The sequence below is a fragment of the Sus scrofa genome, chromosome 1 (assembly GCF_054392235.1).
Source record: "Sus scrofa isolate SSC_HxYL_T2T_F1_AM1 chromosome 1, Sscrofa_HxYL_maternal_Yorkshire_Landrace_v2.0, whole genome shotgun sequence".
In the NCBI taxonomy this organism is placed as follows: domain Eukaryota; kingdom Metazoa; phylum Chordata; class Mammalia; order Artiodactyla; family Suidae; genus Sus; species Sus scrofa.
Window position 1 is genome coordinate 11,636,930 of NC_139383.1, and position 20,668 is coordinate 11,657,597.

The 20,668-nt window shown below is 40.6% G+C and overlaps 2 protein-coding genes across 16 annotated transcripts in view; one reads left to right on the top strand and one right to left on the bottom strand.

Annotated features, from left to right (window-relative positions):
- The window catches only part of TFB1M (transcription factor B1, mitochondrial), an 82,912-nt gene that overhangs the window by 41,638 nt on the left and 20,606 nt on the right, over positions 1-20,668 (top strand). For 2 of the 10 annotated variants that reach the window (XR_014836819.1, XM_085010406.1), the window contains one exon: positions 10,343-12,500. Coding sequence is in view for 2 of the 4 variants with exons in the window: in XM_085010406.1 (XP_084866532.1) it covers positions 10,343-10,510 (168 nt within the window). In the remaining 2 variants the exon portion in view is untranslated. 10 annotated transcript variants of the gene reach the window in all.
- Positions 9,153-14,597, bottom strand: CLDN20 (claudin 20). 6 transcript variants are annotated; one of them, XM_085020006.1, is made up of 3 exons: positions 14,560-14,597; positions 11,525-11,545; positions 9,153-11,229 (listed from the first exon to the last, which is right to left on the bottom strand). In XM_085020006.1, exon 3 carries the CDS (start codon positions 11,138-11,140, stop codon positions 10,481-10,483), a length of 660 nt encoding a protein of 219 aa, XP_084876132.1. In that variant the 5' UTR covers positions 11,141-11,229; positions 11,525-11,545; positions 14,560-14,597; the 3' UTR covers positions 9,153-10,480.

Genomic DNA, 20,668 nt, shown 5'->3' on the forward strand with positions numbered 1-20,668 from the left:
ATATTTTCAGTCCATGTGTTTTCTTCTCCTTCTGGAATCCCAATTATGGCACACCTTATATTATCTCATAGATCTCTTGTATTGCTTTCATTTTTTTTTATTTGGTTTTCTGTCTCCTGTCCTGATTGGGTGATTTCCATTATTCTGTCTTCCAAGTCATTTACTCATTTCTCTATATTATTCATTCTACTGTTCAATGCCTTTAACTCAGCTTTTGTCTGTGCAAATGAATTTTCTAATTTTTCTTGGCTCTTCCTTATAGTTTATAGTTCCTTTTTAAAGTATTCTGTGTTACTGTTTATATCCATTCTTAATTCCTTCAGTTATTTTCATTGCTTTTTGAATTCTGTGTCTGTTAGACTGCAGAGGTCTGTTTCATTGTTTACTCGTTCAGGTGAATGCTCCTATTCTTTTAACTGGGAATGGTTTCTGTGCTTCATTTTCCTTATATTTTTCTTATTCTGTGAGTTTAGGGAAGACAGTTATCTACTGTAGTCTTGGAGGGCTATTTGTATGCAAAAGCATCCCTGAGTAGCTTGCAAGGGCTTCCTTTCTTTTATTTTTCTTTGTGTGTGAGGATTGCTTTTGTTTTGGATGCTTCCTCAGTGTGTGCAGCCTGTTATTCCCTGGATGGGGGTGTGCAGGTGTGCAGGTGTACAGCCTATGGGTGCTTCCAGGGAGGTGGGGGTAATGGACAGCGCCTGCAGGTGGTACTGGTTGCCAGGCCTTTGGCAATGGCAAGGACCCATGGGGAGGCGGGGCCAGCAGGCTTCTCCTGGTCGCAGGGCCCTGGGCAGGAGAAGGGATCCTCAGGTGGAAGTGGAACAGGTTGCAGGACCCCTGTAGCAACAACCCCTGAGGTGACTGGGGTCACAGGTGTTGTTTGTTCACAGAATCCTTAGTGGTGGCCGGCCATACCTATACTCAGGAGTCCGAGATGGCTTTGGCAGTTTGCATCTGCCCTGTAAGCCATACAAGAGGTGGCCCACTGTCTGAGAGTCTGCGTGTTCGCGAGCAGAGAAAGATGTTCCTGTAGCAATCCACCCTTCTTCCTCTCGCCCTCCCCAGCAATGGTGCCTTGCTTCTCCTGCAGGCCCAGGCCTCCTCCCTGTGCTCCCTCACCTGTGGTGCTCTGCTCCCCAGCCCCTCAGACTCTTTCCACACAGCCCACCCTAGTCCTCTCCTGGACCTGACCTCCAAAGCCTGAGTCTCAGTGCAGGGCCCTCACCCAAGTGTCTCCAGCTGTGGTGTCCTCGGTGGCGGTGCAGATGATCTGTGCAGCTCTCACTCTGCTTTGCCCTCCTCAGTCCTGCTGTTGCGTGTTTCTCTGAGGCTTTGAGGTTCCCCTCAGTCCCGGCTGATCTTCCGTCAGTTAGGTGGCCTCCCAGGGGGCAGATTCCTTTCCTCTTTCACAGCTCCCTGCCAGTAGTGTTGGTCCCATCCTGATTCCTTTTTTTTTTTTTTTTTTTTTCTCTCTCTCTCTCTTTTGGTCAACTCAGTTATGTGGAAGGTTTCTTGCCCTTTTTTGGAGTCTGAGGTCTTCTTCGAGCATCCAGTAGATGTTCTGTGCAGATCATTCTGCATGTAGATGGGGCTTGCTTTGATGTGTGTGTGGAAGAAGGTGAGCGCCACATCTGCCGTCCTGATCCCGCCTCCTGTTGAGGCTGTCTAACTTTACCAAGGGTGACTCTTCTTAGTGGGAAGTTTCTGACTCTTTGTTTTAGTTACCTAGTTGAGAGTAGTTGATGGTGTTTAGAGATTATTACTGACTTTTATCTTTGATTTAGGGTAAGATCCACTAGTTAAAAGTACCTTCCTCTGGGATTAAGTCCTTATGAAACTGTTACTTGAAAAGAAGTTAGCTGTGTATGTCTTTGTCTTTTCATTGAGGATGTTTGCTTTTTGGCAAATTAAACATACTCATAGCAGTTTTCTTTACATACTTTTCATCATCATTAAATACCACATCCAGGAGTTGCCATCATGGCTCAGCAGAAATGAATCTGGCTAGTATCCCTGAGAATGCAGGTTCGATCCCTGGCCTTGCCCAGTGGGTTAAGGATCTGGCGTTGCTGTGGGCTGTGGTGTAGGTCACAGACACGGCTTGGCTCCTAAGTGGCTGTGGCGTAGGCCGGCAGCTACAGCTCCAATTTGACCCCTAGCCTGGGAACTTCCATGTGCTGTGGGTGTGGCCCTGAAAAAAAAACATTAAATGCAGGTAATTTATTTGTAATTACCTAATCTAGGAAAGCAGTTATCAAGGAGGAGAGAGAATGTATTATGATAACAGAAAACAGTCAATGATTAAATTTTAGTTGTCAAACAATTCTCCATTGCTCTGGAGAGTTTTACCATAGTAGGGCAGATTGGGAATACTTTGAGGGAAACTAGAAAATATTTGACTGATAGTTACATTGACCAAATTTTTAAAAATTGATTTTCTTAAGTAAGAAGGGAAAAGTCTTAGAGAGGTGATAAATATAACAGTACAAGGCTGTCCCTGTGGCTAAACCCTTCTAAATGCAAGAAGAAGAGGATGTTTTATTAAACACAGGTAACTACACATAGGTAAAATGTGCTCAGTGTTAAAAATGGAGCTACAGGCAGATTCCTGAAAGAGGAAGGTTAATTCTCTCTAGTTGCTCCGAAAAATTTACCAAGATTCACTACTTAGCCAAAAGTCTAAGAATTAGATATGGAGAATTTCCTTTGTGATATGACAAGAAGGGCTAATTTATAGCCATCTGTAAACTTTTCTAATTATCGGCCTTTAATCTAACTTAATCAAGCTTTAATGGCAGAACTTTCACTGCCGTGGAGCTGTTATAGCTACACCCTGCTCTGACTAGTTGAGCTAAATTCTTGGCAGACTCTTATTCTCTAGTGCAGTTACCAAAATTTGAACCCCAAAATCTTTTCTAGCTACAAACACAACTTCTTAGGTTCTTAAAATTAGGCTAATTAATCTACTGTTTCTTAAACTACTTGAGTCTGTAGTATATGGATTGTAAGTTAGAATTTTTTAAAATTTGCGTTTTTATTTCACTGTAAATAAAACTATTTTATCAATTAGAAGGCAAAATATCTCTTGCAGTGCAAGTTCACAACTGAAAAGTGCTTCTGTGAGAACATAAAACTTATTTAAGCTTCTCAAGCTGGTATCTGTAGACCCTTGAGAATCCACATATTTCTGAGGTTCCACAGTAAATTTTTTTCCAACTAATCTGCACGTTACAGTCAGCCCTCCGTAACCACGGGTTCCACATTGGTCAAGTCAACCAACAGCCAGGTAAAAAATAAAAAGTAGTCAAGGGAAAAAAAAAGTCCAGAACGTTCCAAAAAGCAAAGCTTGAATTTGCCATGTTGTTAACTATTTACGTAACGTTTACATTGTACTGTGTACTGTAGGTAATTTAGAGATGATTGAAAGTGTGCAGGAGAAGGTGTTTAGGTTCTGCGCAAATACTGTGCCACTTTATATGAGAGACTTGGGTGTCCTCTGATATTGGCATCCGTGGGGGTCCTAGAACCAATCTGCACATAAATACTGAGGGACAACTGTGCTCATGTGTGAGGAATCCTGAGCTGTTAGCTATTCCGTCAAAATTGCATGTCCTCTTTTTTCTTTGATAGATTGTGGCCATGGGTGCGGTGACCTAACATCCTTCCCACACCACTGTCCTGTACTTTGACCGACCAGAAAGGTCACTTAGATATAGTAGGATTTTAACAGCTTCTTGTGATTCACATGACAGAGGCGGCACCCACTAGTGGAAGAATTGGAGGTACTTTGAAGGAAGCTAGGCCTCTTGGAATTCCAGCGCTCCTAGTGATGAGAACTTGGTCATGTTAAATAGGCTGAGTTTTAATACGTGGCATTGGGGCTGTAATGCCACCCTTGAAGGATTGTTGGTGAGGAATAGCGATAATGAGTGTGCACTGCCTAACGTGAGCATCTGGCACGGGTACACAGTCAGGGAAAGGTAGCTCTTACTGTTATGATCATAAACAAATAGGGACTAAGTTGGAATGTTCTGATGCAGTGTGGTTGTAATTTTTAAGACATACATATAATTTTTATCTAATTTTGCCTGTTGAGAAATATGGCATGTGGAGCAAGTTACTTCCAAACATGGTATAGATTTAAAGTTAAATTGTGTCAGAACAATCTTAGAGGAATCAATGGTGCTATAGCCATGATATGTTACAAAGAAAAGGTCAGCACTTTGGGGCATCGCACCTGACCTTTCAGAACAGCATTTGAGAGCCTTCGGCCACACTTACCCCCAGCTATTGAGGCCTCAACCTCTGTGTGAAATAGTCTTAAGCTTAGTAAATGGATGGGTCCAATAAGAAACAGCCATTTTTCATGCCTTTAATTTGACATTGAGGCTGTTACTTCTGTGTAGTTTCAGGGTACTGTATATGAAAATCCTTTGAACATAAGATCGAAAGATTAATATTTTTCTGCTTAACTCATGTTCTTTTGTATTTGGTCTGGCTTCCTAGGATCAGATACTGGGATCAGGATTTTTGTGAAAGGGATGTTTGAGGACAGCTCTGAAGAGAAGGGGGCTGAGGGAAGCAGGCCAAGGCAGGGGGAAAAGCTAGCAAGGATGCTGATTCACCTGGGGACTGGCTTCAGCCTGGTGCCATGGGTTTGAAGGGGAGCCCCAGCGGCACAAATCACCCCACAGAGCTGATCCTCCCTTGAGGCAAGGGGGGAGCCTGTTGCACCCTTGTCAGTCAGTCGTTGCTGGCCACCTCCTAGGAGCAGTGGTGCCCTGACTTTTCAGGAGAGGCAGCTCCAGATCTGGGAGCCACTTGCAGCCTCAGGGAAGCTCTAAACTAAATTTCACATTTAACCACTTTAGCAACCTTCAACTGGGATTATTTCATAGAATTCTGCATTCTTCTCTCTCCCTTTTCTTTGTACAGTTTAGTCTTGTATCTTTTGGTTTTTGTATTTACTAGCCCAACAATTTTATTGTAAGTTGCCTCAAATGCTTTTTGAAAGTGGATGATTCTAAAAGAGAAACGTGTAAACTAAAAACCAGTTTTATAATTAAATATTAGTCATCCTCAAACATCATATGAAATATTGAATAGAAATAAAAGTACTTACCGTTATAATCTAACTGAACATTAGTTATGCTTTCATATGTGCTCAAGAATAAAATAAGCAATAAGTATTAAAAATCCAAGGAAGGAAGGAACAAAATTATATTTTTGCATATGACATTTTTATGTGTATAAAGCACAATGAATTGAACAAAATTATTATAGGTAATAAGAGATGTGCAGCAGGGTTCTGTAAAATTACAGGCTATGATATAAATCCTCAAAAGTCAATAAGTGTATTTTCAAGTCATTAGCTGTTAAAAAGATAGTGACTAAGAAATATGAGAAAACATTGTGTCCAAAACTGAACTTTGTCTGCCCCCCCGAGGGCCTGCTCCTTCCCCTGTGGTCGGTGTGCTGACCAGTGGCGCCTCCGTCTCTCCAGGCAGGCGGGCCTCAACCTGGAGGCCATCTTCCAGCCCCCCTTTACCTTCCCCCTTGCCACGAGTCACTGGTTTACCAGCTTCTGACATCACCTACAGTTTTCCTAAAGCTCTTCGTTCCTGTACCCAGTTCTCCTGATTTAATTTGTCTTCAGCATTTTTGTCAGAATAACCAGGTGACTTTTTTGGTTATATATACTGAAATATCTGTCTGCTCCATAGGTAAAAATAAGCATATGCAGGGTGGGGTGTGGTTTGTGTGTTTTGTTCTTCTGCATTTTGCTTTAACTTTTTAATCAAAGAAAAATAAATGTTTAAGTATATTTAAATAGCTTGGACCGAGGTTTCTCAACCTCCTCACCCTTGGCATTTCAAGCCAGATAACTGTTGCCTGGTTGTCCTGTGCGCTGTAGGATATTTAAGAGCATCCCTGGCCTCTCTGCCCACCTGATTCCAGTACCAGGAGCCCAGCTGTGACAGCCAGAATGCTTTTGCCAGGGTGAACTGACCCCACTTGAAAACCACTGGATTAGATGTAGAGCTTTGGAGCAGTGTGTGACTACCATCACGCCCCTGCCCCCCAACACACACCCCCCAGCTGATTTGTGCACATCGTCCCATTAATCCTCACAGCAGCTCTCTCAACAGATGCCATTCTTATTCTCACTTTCACATGAGTTCACCAGTACCTCAATTAAGGAGGGTGCCCTGTATAACCTTGCACCCATGTGGTTTAACTCTAGAGCCAGGTTCCCTCAAGTTGAAGCCTATGTCTTGCTTACTAGCTGTGTGACCTTGGGCAAGCTAGATGACTGACTTAACTCTTCTCCGCCTCAATTTCCTGTAAGCTGCCAAGAATTGTACCTGCCTGCTAGAATCCTTATGAGGTTTAAACCGGTCAGTGTGCAAAGGATTTCAATCAGGACTGGCCTTTCACAGGAAGCCTTAAGTGGCAGCTGTGCACTTCTTAAGGGCATCAGATTGAGTTCACAAAGGAGGTTCTGGGTGAGCCCTAAAGGATGAGTGGTGGCCTGGGAAGGCCAGGGGACAGGTGTGGAGGATTCTGGGTGGAAGAGTGCAGTATGGGTGAATCACAGACAGATGGAGGAACTTCACCCCATTTCATCATCGCCATATCCAATCCAGGTAGAATTGGGCCGTTATTCTGTACGAAATGGCTGCTTTTTGGAGAGTTCAAAACATTCCTATATCTTCTCCAAAGAAGACATACAGATGACCAAAAAACCCATGAAAAGATGTTCAGCATCATTCATTATTAGAGAAATGCAAATCAAAACCACTATGAGGTACCACCTTACAGCCAGAATGGCCATCATCAAAAAGTCTACAAACAATAAGTGCTGGAGAGGGTGTGGAGAAAAAGGAACCCTAGTACACTGTTGGTGGGATTGTAAATTGGTGCAACCACTGTGGAAAATAGTACAGAGATTCCACAGAAAACTAAACATAGAATTACTGTTTGATCCAGCAGTCCCACTCCTGGGCATCTATCCAGAGAAAACCATGACTTGAAAAGACACATGTACTCCAATGTTCCTTGTAGCACTTTTCACAACAGCCAAGACATGGAAACAACCTAAATGCCCATCAACAGAGGAGTGGATCAAGAAGATGTGGTACATATACACAATGGAATATTACTCAGCCATTAAAAGGAACAAAATACTGGCATTTTTAGCAACATGGATGGACCTAGCAATTATCATGCTAAGTGAAGTCAGCCATACAATGAGACACCAACATTAAATACTTTCACTGACATGTGGAATCTGAAAAAAGGACAGACTGAACTTCTTTGCAGAACAGATGCTGACTCACAGACATTGGAAAAACTTATGGTCTCTGGAGGAGACAGTTTGGGGGGTGGGGGGATGTGCTTGGGTTGTGGGATGGAAATCCTGTGTAATTGGGTTGTGATGATCATTGTACAACTACAGATGTGATAAATTCATTGAGTAATAAAAAAAAATTCCTGTATATATTTCGGAAGGCAATATTCCACAGCTAAATAAAGCATGTTTTGAAGTAATACAGAACTAAGTAGAATATATGAAGTGAATTTTTAATAACAGACTGTAGGATACATAGATTGCATATAAAGCCAGTCATACTAAGCAAAATGAGAACCATTATAGGTGTCAAAGCAATCCTATCACATTCATTTGCATTAAAATATTTTTATCAGTTATTTTTATTATTTTTTTTTTACTTTTTCTGCCTTTTCTTGAGCCGCTCCCACAGCATATGGAGGTTCCCAGGCTAGGGGTCGAATTGGAGCTGTAGCCACCAGCCTACACCACAGCCACAGCAACGCCAGATCCGAGCTGCGTCTGCAACCCATCCCACAGCTCACGGCAATGCTGGGTCCTTAACCTACTGAGCAAGGCCAGGGATCGAACCCGCAACCTCATGGTTCCTAGTTGGATTTGTTAACCACTGTGCCACGATGGGAACTCCTATCAGTTCTTTTTTAAGGTGATGTTTGTTTAAAAAATATTTTGACCATTGAAAAGGAGTATATACTTCAGATACTTTTTCATTCACTTATGAAATCATACTTTTATTTTAGCAGTTCTGTTAATATCTAATGATCATGCAGAAGAGAATGATCTAAATAGGTATAAAATATTTCGATCCATACTTCCATGTGCACAATTCAAAATTATTTACTCACATAAAAGATAACTTCCCACTTCCTGAGTTATTAGTGTACAGTGTAAGCTTAAATTAACAAATTATTAGAAATAACTGCAGAGTTTCTTTCATACATTAGAAAATCTAATTTTTATTAAAATATTTGAATTACATAATTCATTTTTAAAGCATCTTTTTTCATTAATACTGAGTATTTTGATTTGAAGATTTATAGCCAAAATTTTGTAATTGTTTATTACCAATAACTTTGGGGTTTTTTTTTGTTTTTTGTTTTTTTTTTTGTCTTTTTGTTGTTGTTGTTGCTATTTCTTGGGCCGCTCCCACGGCATATGGAGGTTCCCAGGCTAGGGGTTGAATCGGAGCTGCAGCCACCAGCCTACGCCAGAGCCACAGCAACGCAGGATCCGAGCCGCGTCTGCAACCTACACCACAGCTCACGGCAACGCCGGATCGTTAACCCACTGAGCAAGGGCAGGGACCGAACCCGCAACCTCATGGTTCCTAGTCGGATTCGTTAACCACTGCGCCACGACGGGAACTCCTGGTTTTTTTTAATTTATTTTTTATTGTTATTTTCCCCAACACCTTTTTTTTTCCCCACTCTGCAGCATGGGGCCCCAGTTACACATACATGTATACATAATTTTTTTTCCCATTGTCATACTGTGTTGTAAGTATCTAGACACAGTTCTCAGTGCTACACAGCAGGATCTCATTGTTAATCCATTCCAAGAGCAATAGTTTGCATTCATTAACCTCAAGCTCCCAAACCCTCCCACCCCTTTTCCCTCCCCCCCTGGCAACCACAAGTCTATTCTCCAAGTCCATGATTTTCTTTTCTGTGGAAAGGTTCATTTCTGCATATATATTAGATTCCAGATATAAGTGATATCATACGGTATTTGTCTTTCTAACTTACTTCACTCAGGATGAGAGTCCCTAGTTCCATCCATGTTGCTGTAAATAGCATTATTTTGTTCTTTTTTATGGCTGAGTAGTATTCCATTGTGTATATCTACCACATCTTCCTAATCCAATCATCTGTCGGGGACATTAAGGTTCTTTCCATGTCTTGGCTATTGTGAATAGAAGCATCTTTTATTCTTTAAAAATTATTTTTGGAGTTCCTGTTGTGGCACAGTGGAAACAAATCTGACTAATAACCATGAGGTTGGGGGTTTGATCCCTGGCCTTGCTCAGTGGGTTGGGGATCTTGCATTGCTGTGAGTTGTGGTGTAGGTTGCAGACATGGCTTGGATCGTGAGTGGCAGTGGCTGTGGCTGTGGCGTAGGCCAGCACCTATAGCTCCAATTTGACCCCTAACCTGGGAACCTCCATGTGCTGCAAGTGTGGCCCCAAAAAGCAAAAATATTTTCACATCCATTACCTAATTGAAGCAGCTCATTTATAAAAACATTTTCGTCCACATGAATCAAACTTGAGAAAAAAAGACAAACCTTGATCATCCAAATACTAATCAATGAGATAGCAAATGATAGTGGTAAATCAAAAATGATGGGTAAGTGAATTTAATCTGGAGAATCCTCTTGTTGGGAGCAAAAGAGGGCAGTTCGTAAGCATTATTAAATAAACTCTTCTTATTTTCACTGAGCTTGTGCTCAATCCTTTAAAGTCCTAGCAACTTCAGTTTGGATTTGGTTGAGTTTGCTTTACTGGGGTAGCATTTACCACTTTCTCTTATTTCTGCCTAATCTTTATTGTATTGTCAGGCTCCTGCAAACGTATGGAGATGTTTTTCCTAAAATGTACAAAGAACCAAGATGTTTCAGTAGGCGGGGCCGAGAGGTGGCTGGTTTGGGCAGTCTCTGAAAGAAGTAGACTGCTCTTCCATCCCTAAGGCGCTGGCATTCAGGGGGGCTTGAAAACAGAAGCAGATACTGTGCTGGTGCCAGGCAGAGACAGCAAAAGCAGGTGACATCCTGCATTAACCCCTGCACAAAGTGCATTTTATACTTGGCAATTCAGTTCTTTTATAAAATCCCATTAAGTGCCAGTTAGGAAGATGTTTTTACAGTTTATCTTAAAAGGACTGGAACTATCAGTTGCTTATTAATATAATCAGAACCTCTTTCCACTATAAACCTTTAGATAAAACATGACAATAATCAAAAATAATCTAAAACAGATGTAATTGTCCACAGACTTTGTTGGCATTCTTGAACATCATGTTTAAATATTCTGCATTCTTTATGGAGAAAGTGAAGCACAATCCCGGTATTGAAAAGAAAGGCAGAAGTCACAGCAGGCACCTAAAAACTCCATGTGCATCACACAGCTATTTACACGTAATCCTTCAGGCTGTATGCTGAATTGTCCTCTGGCTGCGAGATGGGGATATGTTGCTGCTTGGATGGGTAGAGCAAAGCTTCTGCGCTCTTTTTCACACAAGATGTGCAGAAAATCAGGCCAGAGATAAACAGCAGCATGGCGGAAATGAATCCAATGTAGACCGCTCCTCCGGGTTCATGTTTGTTGCTTTCTGGAACCGTCAGATCCAGAAAGTTGGCGATGATCTCCTTGGTGTACCACACTGTGGGTGTGAGACTGGAGATGCCCGCAGACACGAGGCAGACGCCTCCAGCAAAACAGGTGTGACTCTTGCTTTCCCTGTCCCCGCCTAAGCGAGTGCACTTCATCCCCACTGTGCAAGTGCAGATCCCCAGAGCAGACAGAACGCAGGCCAGCACCATGGCGGCCCGCGCGGCCTGCACGTGGGTGGGGAGGCCCAGGACGGAGTCCTTCAGGGAGCAGCTGAACATCCCAGTGCTGTACCACGTGCAGTCCATCCACAGCCCTTGCAGCTGCACGATGGCCGTGATGATGTTGGAGCCCGCGTCCACGTTCACCTTCCAGTTGGGCAGCAGAGTGGCCGTGAGGACCCCAGAGACCCCAGATAAGGCCAGGGCGAAAGCGAGGAGCTGGAGACCCGCCGAAGCCATGACATCACCGTTACCTTTGTCCTCCTAGAAAATCCTGGTGGCCCAGACTGTAGCTGTTTCTGCACAGTAGAGAACCAAGTAACAAAAGGCTGTGGAGAGAAGACAAAGTCGGGCTGGAAAGAATGCAAGAAAGAAACAAAAGGACTCCTATACACAGTGGGGGCTGAGAACACAGCTGAATAGGCCCTGGTAGTGGGCGAGGACACTGCTTCCCAGGGGAGAAGCTCACGCTGGGCCCCCTGAGGCTACCATTCTCCTGATGATGGTGGTGCTTGGCATGGCACAAAGGAAAGGGCTCTCCACCTTGTTCCTTGTTTAAAACTTCAGCTGTGCTCAAGTCGTCTGTAGGAGAGCATGTTCCTTGTTCGGAGACTGAAGTCTTACCAAATTGCAGCTGTAGGATATCTGATAAAAGAGTTTTAACAGTAGCACAGGTTTTTAAAACATTTTGTTTCTAATTAAAATACCCTATAGGTCTTATGGGAGAATAGTCTAAACCTACCTGTTAAAAATGACTTATAAATATATATTAGAAAAGCTTTAAGTTATTCAAAAAATGATTTTATTTAAAAAAATATGTATTAATGGAGTTCCCGTCTGGCTCAGCAGAAACGAATCTGACTTGCATCCATGAGAACGCAGGTTCAATCCCTGGCCTTTCTCAGTGGGTTGAGGATCCAGCGTTGCTGTGAGCTGTGGTGTAGGTCGCAGACGCAGCTCAGATCCCACATGGCTGTGCCTGTGCTGTAGGCTGGCATCTGCAGCTCTGATCTGACCCCTAGCCTGGGAACTTCGATATGCTGCGCCACGGGTGCAGTCCTAAGGAAGAAGAAGAAAAAAAAAAAGATATATATTAAGGACCCATCATGTGGCAATCACAGGCCCCAGGCGAGCTGTTGAAGGAGCAGAGAAATCGAAGCCACTGCCATGATTATCTCTAATTTCCAGTTTGTAAAATCCTCACCTCAGTGAGCAGTTGTTCCTTTCAGGTAGAAGTTACTCAAAACTGAAACAATTAAGCCACTGTCATCTTGGCTTATGAGAACATGAGATGCTTTCTAGTTGGGACCAGAATAATTTCCTGACCCAAATTAGGTAGTCTGCTGCAAAACCGGTTATTCTAAACAATTCAGAAGAAGTGACATAGAATATCTTAAAGTACATTCCAGAAATAACCACCTCATTAGCTGTATGTGAGTACCAGCAATAGCGTACACTTTTTTCCTCCATCCCTCCCTCCTTTCCGTCCTTCCAGGGCAGCATACCACTTAGCCTTGTGGCCTGTTGTGTTTTAATCTGGCAGTACTTGCTGCCTTCTTTCAGGGAAATAGAATGATTCCGAAATACAGCAATACTGGCATTTTTGTGTTTCTGAATTAATTTTTGAATGATAAATTAGAGTGGCTCTATCATGATTCATTAGTATTTCACCAAAGGCAATATCAGCTCTGAATCTAAGGCATTTAGGTCAAATCATGGCTTTCCAGAACTCTCTGTGCCTCAATATCCTTTTCTAGAAAATGGGGAGGATTATAGTATCTGCATCATGGAGTTAAATGCGTTCATGTATTTTCAAGGTTTCAAACAGTATCTAACCCATAGAAAGTACTTAGTAAGTTATAATTGACATTATTACTAGTATTTTTAAAATTTATGTCACATGGCAATTGATATTTAATGACATTTGGGTTTTTTCCCCTCTTCCTTCCTTCCTTAGGCTGATTTTATTTATTTTCATAGGATCCTAGAGTTGAAAGAGACCATAGAGGCAATCTTGGCCATCATCATTGTTTCAGATTAAGACAGTGAGGCAGTAAATCAGTCTACACCACACAGGTCTCAGCAGCTGGTGGGCAGTGCCCAGATCCTCCCCTTGTCTTCCCACCTCCCTCCACCGCGCACGCCTTCCCCCTCGTCCATAGTAATTCCTGGCAAAATCGTCCTGGAGGCTTCCCATGGGAAGCAGGGGAAAACGCTACATCTGGGGGCAAACAGCATGTTAACTATCAAACTTCACTCACTGCCTTTTTTAGTAAAAAAAAAAAAAAAAAGACTCCAGAGGCTATTAATAGGGCAGATTAGCAAATAGCTTAGCTTCCGAGACTCGCCAAGGAGGTTGATGCCTGGCGTTTGTGAAGTATCTGAAGGAACACGAATCCATGCCTGTGTTACCTTTAATAGAGTTACATAGTTTAAAATAGTTATAACATTGATTCCCCGAGAGGTTAAGTCCTGGGCTGTCTGAATCCCGTTATTCTGTTTTTGTTTGTCATCTTAAAATGTTCCACAGTTTTGGGAGATTTTTATTTCCTTGAGATTTTGGATTCTCAGGGTCAGTTTTAATCTAAGCATCAGAGTGCTTAGGCTTTGCCTGCCATCATACAGTTCATTCTTTTTTTCCTCTGTTATCCAAATTTATTTTCATATCTGAGACCAATATAGAACAAAAGTTAAAGTTTCTGGGGGGGGGAAAAATGAAGCACCTGTTTAGAATTTCATAATAGCTGTTTTCAGGTTTGGGTTTAGCATTTCAGGCTCCAGCCAGCTCCCTCAATTACTGCCTTCACAGACCATTTTCGGCTTAGGGGATTCTTCAAGAGCGAGGCTGCTGTTAGCATTCCCTAAGAGCATCTCATTTCTTTTCTCCCTTTGGTTGAGTAATTTTTATGTGTTGATCCGTCTATGCTCAGCTTCCCAATTATAACTCTTTTCTTCCCATTAACCAATACATTTTTATGAATTCCAGTGTAATTCAGGCTTGCAGACAGCTTGTTCATCTTAATTAACAAGTGCTGGCAATGATCAATTACAGACGGCCACAATCAGCGTAAACAGTGTGACCCTGCATTCTCTTAGCACAGGGCTGCCTTACTACTGAATATTCCTCTGCATAGAGAACTTACGCAGAATGAATTTGTTCTCCAAAATGAAGGTCACTCTTCTCTTGCTTTTGTAAAAATATCCTGGCATCTCAGCTAGATTGTACTGAGGTCTTTTTTGTTTTTCCTTTCTTCCTCTCTAGCCGAAAGCTTGGTACAGTTTGTGGCCTGTTCTCTCAAATTTCTATCTCATAGAGAATAAAGACATACTTTGTTTCAGTGGTTATGGTGGTAAAAATACTGCGAAAGTAAGCAGAAGCAAAGGGGTCACATTTAAAAACTTTGTTCTGAAGAGCACCTTTCTCATAGTTCTAAAATCTGTTGCATATAGAGTAAAGTCTGTAATGTTAAATTTACCAGCTATTACCCAATGAAAGTCTGAATTGGATTTCATTAAAATGTGAAGTCAGTCTTCCAGACAAGATTTATTTATATCGAAACTAATAGGTAAAAACAGATTTACAACTTACTACTCTAAGTTATACTTGCAGATCCATATGTAGGTCTCAAAGCATTATAGAAGCTTCTCGTTTTCCGTACCTTTTGTCAGTTGCCTTCCATGTCCTAACTCTTCTGTCAGCTTCTTCAAATGAACCCCAGTGAGATACGGTGAAGTGAAACCACATCCATGAGGCCTGGTTCACAGCGTCTGAGTCTTAGTGATAAAGCTCCAGCAAGTTAACTTGCAGATAGCAAATAAAGAGCAACATAGAACTCTGAGGGGTGAAAACTGCTGATGGTGCTAGAAGATAAATACTAGGTTCTCCATCTCATTTTTTGAGCTGTGGGAGAATTAAGAACCAAGAGGCGGGGAAGGGAGGGAGTTGTTGTTACAACAGGATTTGTCGAAACCTGAAAGCTGAAAATGCTTTTGTGTTGCTGTACACAGAGGAGGAATTATTTGGGTGCTCATAAAAAGGCTTTCTTTTCTTTTAATACTATGTTTTAGTCCATAGTTATAATTTATTTTTGAATTTTTATCTATGTTGGAAGATAGAATTTATTATGTCTCCAGTTAAAGAATGTGGTCTGAAATATTTTTAACCGGATCGTGCTTTGCAAATGATAATTAAGTGAGACTCTTTTTTTATACTGGTGCTTCTGACTTGTCTGAAATCAAGATTCACAAAACTGGTAACTTTGAAAATAAACATTCATAAGACAGTGTTTTATATATATTTTAATAAAAGTAAAAAGAAAACCCAGAAACAACTGTTGACTAGAATCTGATCGGTAAACCTTTCAAGTATGTGAGGGGCATTGAATTTTTTTCTAGCCTTTCCACTGAGAAAGATTTCTGGAGTATAATTTAATAAATTAAAGCTTTTAGAAAAGTAAAGAAATTACACCAAAATAATGTATGAAACATATTGGATGAAACTGAAGTCAAACATTGAGGTCCTAGACCATGAGTAATATATATAAAGTCTGTAATAACCAGAAATAACCACATCATTAGCTGTATGTGAGTACCAGCAATAGCGTACAAACGTATTTCATCTTCATCTACTTCAGGTTCTCATTTTTTTTTATCCTTGGTATTTTCAATTCTACAACCTTATATATTAATAGCCACTATAGAGAAAGGAAGGTAATTTTTTAATTGGATGTTTATAAAGTTTTACAACTAATATGCAAATAGCCATGTTAGATGTTAGCCATTTCTTTAAAAGCTGTGTATACTAAAAACGCATGTTACAAGTATCTGGATTTTTCGTTTTGTTTTGTTTTAATATTTTCTAAGTCTGGCATTTAGTGAGATATATATTGTTTTCTTCTCTTAGAAATGTAATGTATTTGGATTTGTTTTTTAGCCATAGTGTTGTAATTTTAATATGTAATTATTTTATTTCATGGAGATAGACAATTCTTTGTGTAAATACTGGAGGAGGAATTCCATCATGGCTCAGCAGAAGCAAATCTGACTAGTAACCATGAGGATGCAGGTTCGATCCCTGGCCTCGCTCGGTGGGATAAGGATCCAGCATTGCCGTGAAGGTCATATGTGGCTCAGATCTGGGGTTTTTGTGGCTGTGATGTAGGCCAGCAGCTGTAGCTCAGATTGACCCCTAACCTGGAAACCTCCATATGTAGGTACAGCCCTAAAAAGCAAAAAAAAAAAAAAAATACTGGATGAAGTAGGGTTGAATTTCAGGCCCTAACATTAATAGCATTTTTTGTTATTACCAGTGTATCAGGAAATGTGCCAGATCCCTTTAGTGTCTTGGCTTGTGTTGCCCCTGCCATGTTTGCGGTGCAGACTTATCTCTGCTGAGGCTACTGGTGGCAGGTGGAGGGACCAGTCTCCTCCCAATCTGACCTCCAACACAGTGCATCTCACTGAAGATAAATGGGTTAAGCATGCTTTAAGGTACATTGCTGTTTTCTTTTTTTTAACTCAATGAATTTTATTACATGTATAGTTGTGCAATAGTCGTCACAACCTAATTTTCCTAGTTTTATAGCATTTCCATCCAAAACCCGCAGCACATCCCCTTGTCTCCTTTGGAGTCCATAAGTTTTTCAAGATCTGTGAGACCGTATCTATTCTGCAAAGAAGTTCATTGTGTCATTTTTTTTTTTTAGATTCCACATGTAAGTGACAGAATATGACATTGGTATCTGACTGTCTAACTTCACTTAGCATAATAATTTATAAGTCCATCCATGTTGCTGCAAATGCTATTATTTCCTTTTAATGGCTGAGTAATATTCCATTGTGTATATGTACCACGTTGTCTTTATCCACTCCTCTGTCGGTGGACATCTAGGTTGTTTCCATGCCTTGGCTATTGTATAGAGTGCTGCAATGAACACTGGAGTGCATGTATCTTTTCTTTTTTTCTTTTCTTTTATTTTTTGTCTTTTTGCCATTTCTTGGGCCGCTCCCATGGCATATGGAGGTTCCCAGGCTAGGGGCTGAATCAGAGCCATAGCAACACCAGATCCGAGCCTCATCTGTAACCTACAGCATAGCTCATGGCAACACCAGATCCTTAACCCACTGAGCAAAGCCAGGGCTCAAACCCACAACCTCATGGTTCCTAGTCGGATTTGTTAACCACTGAGCCACGAAGGGAACTCCAAGGAGTGCATATATCATTTCAAGTCATGGTTTGTTCTGGATAGATGCCCAGGAGTAGGACTGCTGGATCAAATGGTAATTCTATTTTTAGTTTTTTTAGGAATCTCCATACTGTTTTCCACAGTGGTTGCACCAGTTTTCATTCCCACCAACAGTGTAATAGGGTTCCCTTTTCTCCACACCCTCTCCAGCATTTGTATTCTTTTTGATGCTGGCCATTCTGGCTGGTGTAAGGTGGTACCTCATAGTGGTTTTGATTTGTATTCCTCTAATAATGAGTGATGTTGGACATCTTTTCTTGTGTTTTTTGGCCATCTGTATGCCTTTGGAGAATTGTCTGTTTAGATCTTCTGCCCATTTTTTGATGGGGTTGTTTGTGGTTTTTTTTTTTTTTTTTTTTTTTGGTATTGAGCTATAGGAGGTATTTATAAATTTTGGAGATTAATCCCTTGTCAGTCACTTCATTTGCAAATATTTTCTCCCATTCTGTGGGCTGTCTTTGTGTTTTGTTTAGGGTTTCCTTTGCTGTGCAGAAACTTCTAAGTTTAATTAGGTCCCATTGTTTGTTTTTGTTGTCATTACTCTAGGTGGTGGGTCTGAGAAGATACTGCTGTGGTTTCTGTCAAAGAGTGTTCGGCCTATCTTTTCCTCTAAGAGTTTTATAGTGTCTGGTCTTTTATCTAGGTCTTTAATCCATTTCGAGTTTATTTTTGTGTATGACATTAGGAAGTGTTCTAATTTCGTTCTTTTACATGTGGCTGTCCAGTTTTCCCAGCACCATTTATTGAAGGGAATGTCTTTTCTCCTTTGTGTATTCTTGCCTCCTTTGTCATAGATTAGTTGGCTGTAGGTGCGTGGGTTTAATTCTGGGCTCTCTATCCTGTTCCACTGATCTATCTATATTTCTGTCTTTGTGCCAATACCATACGGTTTTGATGACTGTAGCTTTGTAGTATAGTCTGAGGTAAGGGAGCCTGATTCCTCCAGCTCCATTTTTATTTCTTAGAATGGCTTTGGCTGTTCTAGGTCTTTTGTGCTTTCAAACAAACTTCAAAATATTTTGTTCTAGTTCTGTGGAAAATGTCCTTGGTACTTTAACAGGGATTGTACTGAATCTGTAGATTGCCCTGGGTATAGTCATTTTGATAATCTTGATTCTTCCAGTCCGAGAGCATGGTATGTCTTTCCATCTGTTTGTGTCATCTTTGATTTCTTTCATGAGCATCTTTTAGTTTTCAGAGTACAGGTCTTTTGTCATCTTAGGTAGGTTTATTCCTAAGTATTTTATTCTTTTTGATGTGATGGTAAATGGGATTGTTTCCCTAATTTCTCTTTCTTTTCTTTCCTCGTTAGTATATAAAAATGCAGTCGATATCTGTGTGTTAATTTTGTATCCTGCGACTTTGCCAGATTCATTGATGAGCTCTAAAAGTTTTCTGGTAGCATCTTTAGGGTTTTCTAGGTATATCATGTCATCTGCAAATAGTGATAGTTTTACTTCTTCCTATCCAATTTGGATTCCTTGTATTTCTTTTTCTTCCCTGATTGCTGTGGCTAGGACTTCCAAAACTGTGTTGAATAGTGGTGGCGAGAGTGAACATCCTTGTCTTGTTCCTGATCTCAGTGGGTATTCTTTCAGGTTTTCACCACTGCAAATGATGTTAGCTCTGGGTTTGTGATACATGCCTTTATTATGTAGGTAGGTTCTCTCTGCTCCCACTTTCTGGAGGGTTTTTATCAGAAATGGGTGTTGGATTTTGTAGAAGGTTTTTTCTGCATCTATTGAGAGGATTATATGGTTTTAATTCTTCAGTTTGTTAATGTGGTGTATCACACTGATCGATTTGCAGATATTGAAGAATCCTTGCATGCCTGGGTTAAATCCCACTTGATCATGATGTACAATCTTTTTAATGTATTGTTGGGTTCGGTTGGCTAGTGTTTTGTTGAGGATTTTTGCATCTATAATTCATTAGTGAAATTGGCCTGTAATTTTCTTTTTTTGTGGTATCTTTGGTTTTGGTATCGAGGTGATAGTGGCCTCATAGAATGAGTTTGGGAATGTCCCTTTCTCTTCAATTTTTTGGAATAGTTTTAGAAGGATAGGTCTTATTATCTCTTCTCTAAGTGTTTGATAGAATTTGCCTATGAAGCCATCTGGTCCTGGACTTTTGTTTCTTGGAAGTTTTTAATCACAGTTTCAACTTAATTACTTGTGATTGGTCCATTCATCTTTTCTATTTCGTCTTTGTTTAGTCTTGGGAAATTGTACTTTTCTAAGAATATGTCTATTTCTTCTAGGTTGAACATTTTATTGGCATATAGTTGCTTGTAGTGTCTTATGAACCTTTGTATTTCCATGGTGTCTGTTGTAACTTCTCCTTTTTCATTTCTTATTTTATTGATTTGAGTCCTCTTTTTTTTCTTGATGAGTCTGGCTAAGGGTTTGTCAATTTTGTTGATCCTTTCCAAGAACCAGCATTTAGTTTCATTGATCTTTTCTGTGGTTTTCTTTGTTTCTATTTCATTGATTTCTGCTCTGACCTTTATGATTTCTTTCCTTCTGCTAACTTTAGGACTTGTCTGTTCCTCTCTCTAGCTGCTTTAGATGTAAAGTTAGATTGTTTATTTGAGCTTTTCTTACTTCCTGAGGTAATCGTGTATTGCTATAAACTTCCCTCTTAGAACTGCTTGTGCTGCATCTCATAGCTTTTGGATTGTTGTGTCTTTGTTGTTGTTTGCATCTAGGTATTTAATTTCCTCTTTGATTTCTTCAGTGATCCGTTGGTTGTTTAGTAGCATGTTGTTTAGTCTCCACGTTTGTTTTTTTTGCAGGTTTTTTTCTTGTTGATTTCCAGACATAAAGCATTGTGGTCAGAAAAGATGCTTGATATGATTTCAGTTTTCTTAGTCACCAAGGCTTGATTTGTGGCCCAGAACACGATCTCTCCTAGAGAATGTTCCGTCTGCACTTGAGAAGAATGTGTATTCTGCAGCTTTTGGATGGAAGGTTTTATAAATGCCTATTAAGTCATCTTGTCTAATGCATCATTTAGGACCTGTGTTTCCTTGCTGATCTTCTGTCTGGGTGATCTGTCCATAGCTGTAAGTGGGGTGTTAAAGTCCCCTGCTATTAATTGTGTCATTGTCAATTTCTCCCTTTAAGGTTATTAGCAGTTGCCTTGTATATTGAGATGATCCTGTGTTGGGTGCATATATATTTACAATTGTTAAATCTTCTTCTTGGATTGATCCTTTGATCATTATGTAATACCCTTCTTTGTCTCTTATAATATTCTTTAAGGTCTTTTTTTTCTGATATGAGTAATGAGTATTGCTACCCCAGCTTTCTTTTGATTCCTGTTTGCATGGTATATTTTCTTCCATCCTCTTCCTTTCAATTTGTATGTGTCCCTAGAAGTGAAGTGGGTCTCTTGAAGACAGCATATATGTGGGTCTTGTTTTTGTTTCCATTCAGCCAGTCTGTGTCTTTTGGTTGGGGCATTTAGTGCATTTACATTTAAGGTAATTATTGATATATATGTTCTCATTGCCATTTTAGTC

What these genes read in the sequence shown, in the direction of transcription:
- CLDN20 (XM_085019962.1), bottom strand. Translation starts at nt 11,140, where the DNA reads ATGGCTTCGGCGGGTCTCCAGCTCCTCGCTTTCGCCCTGGCCTTATCT.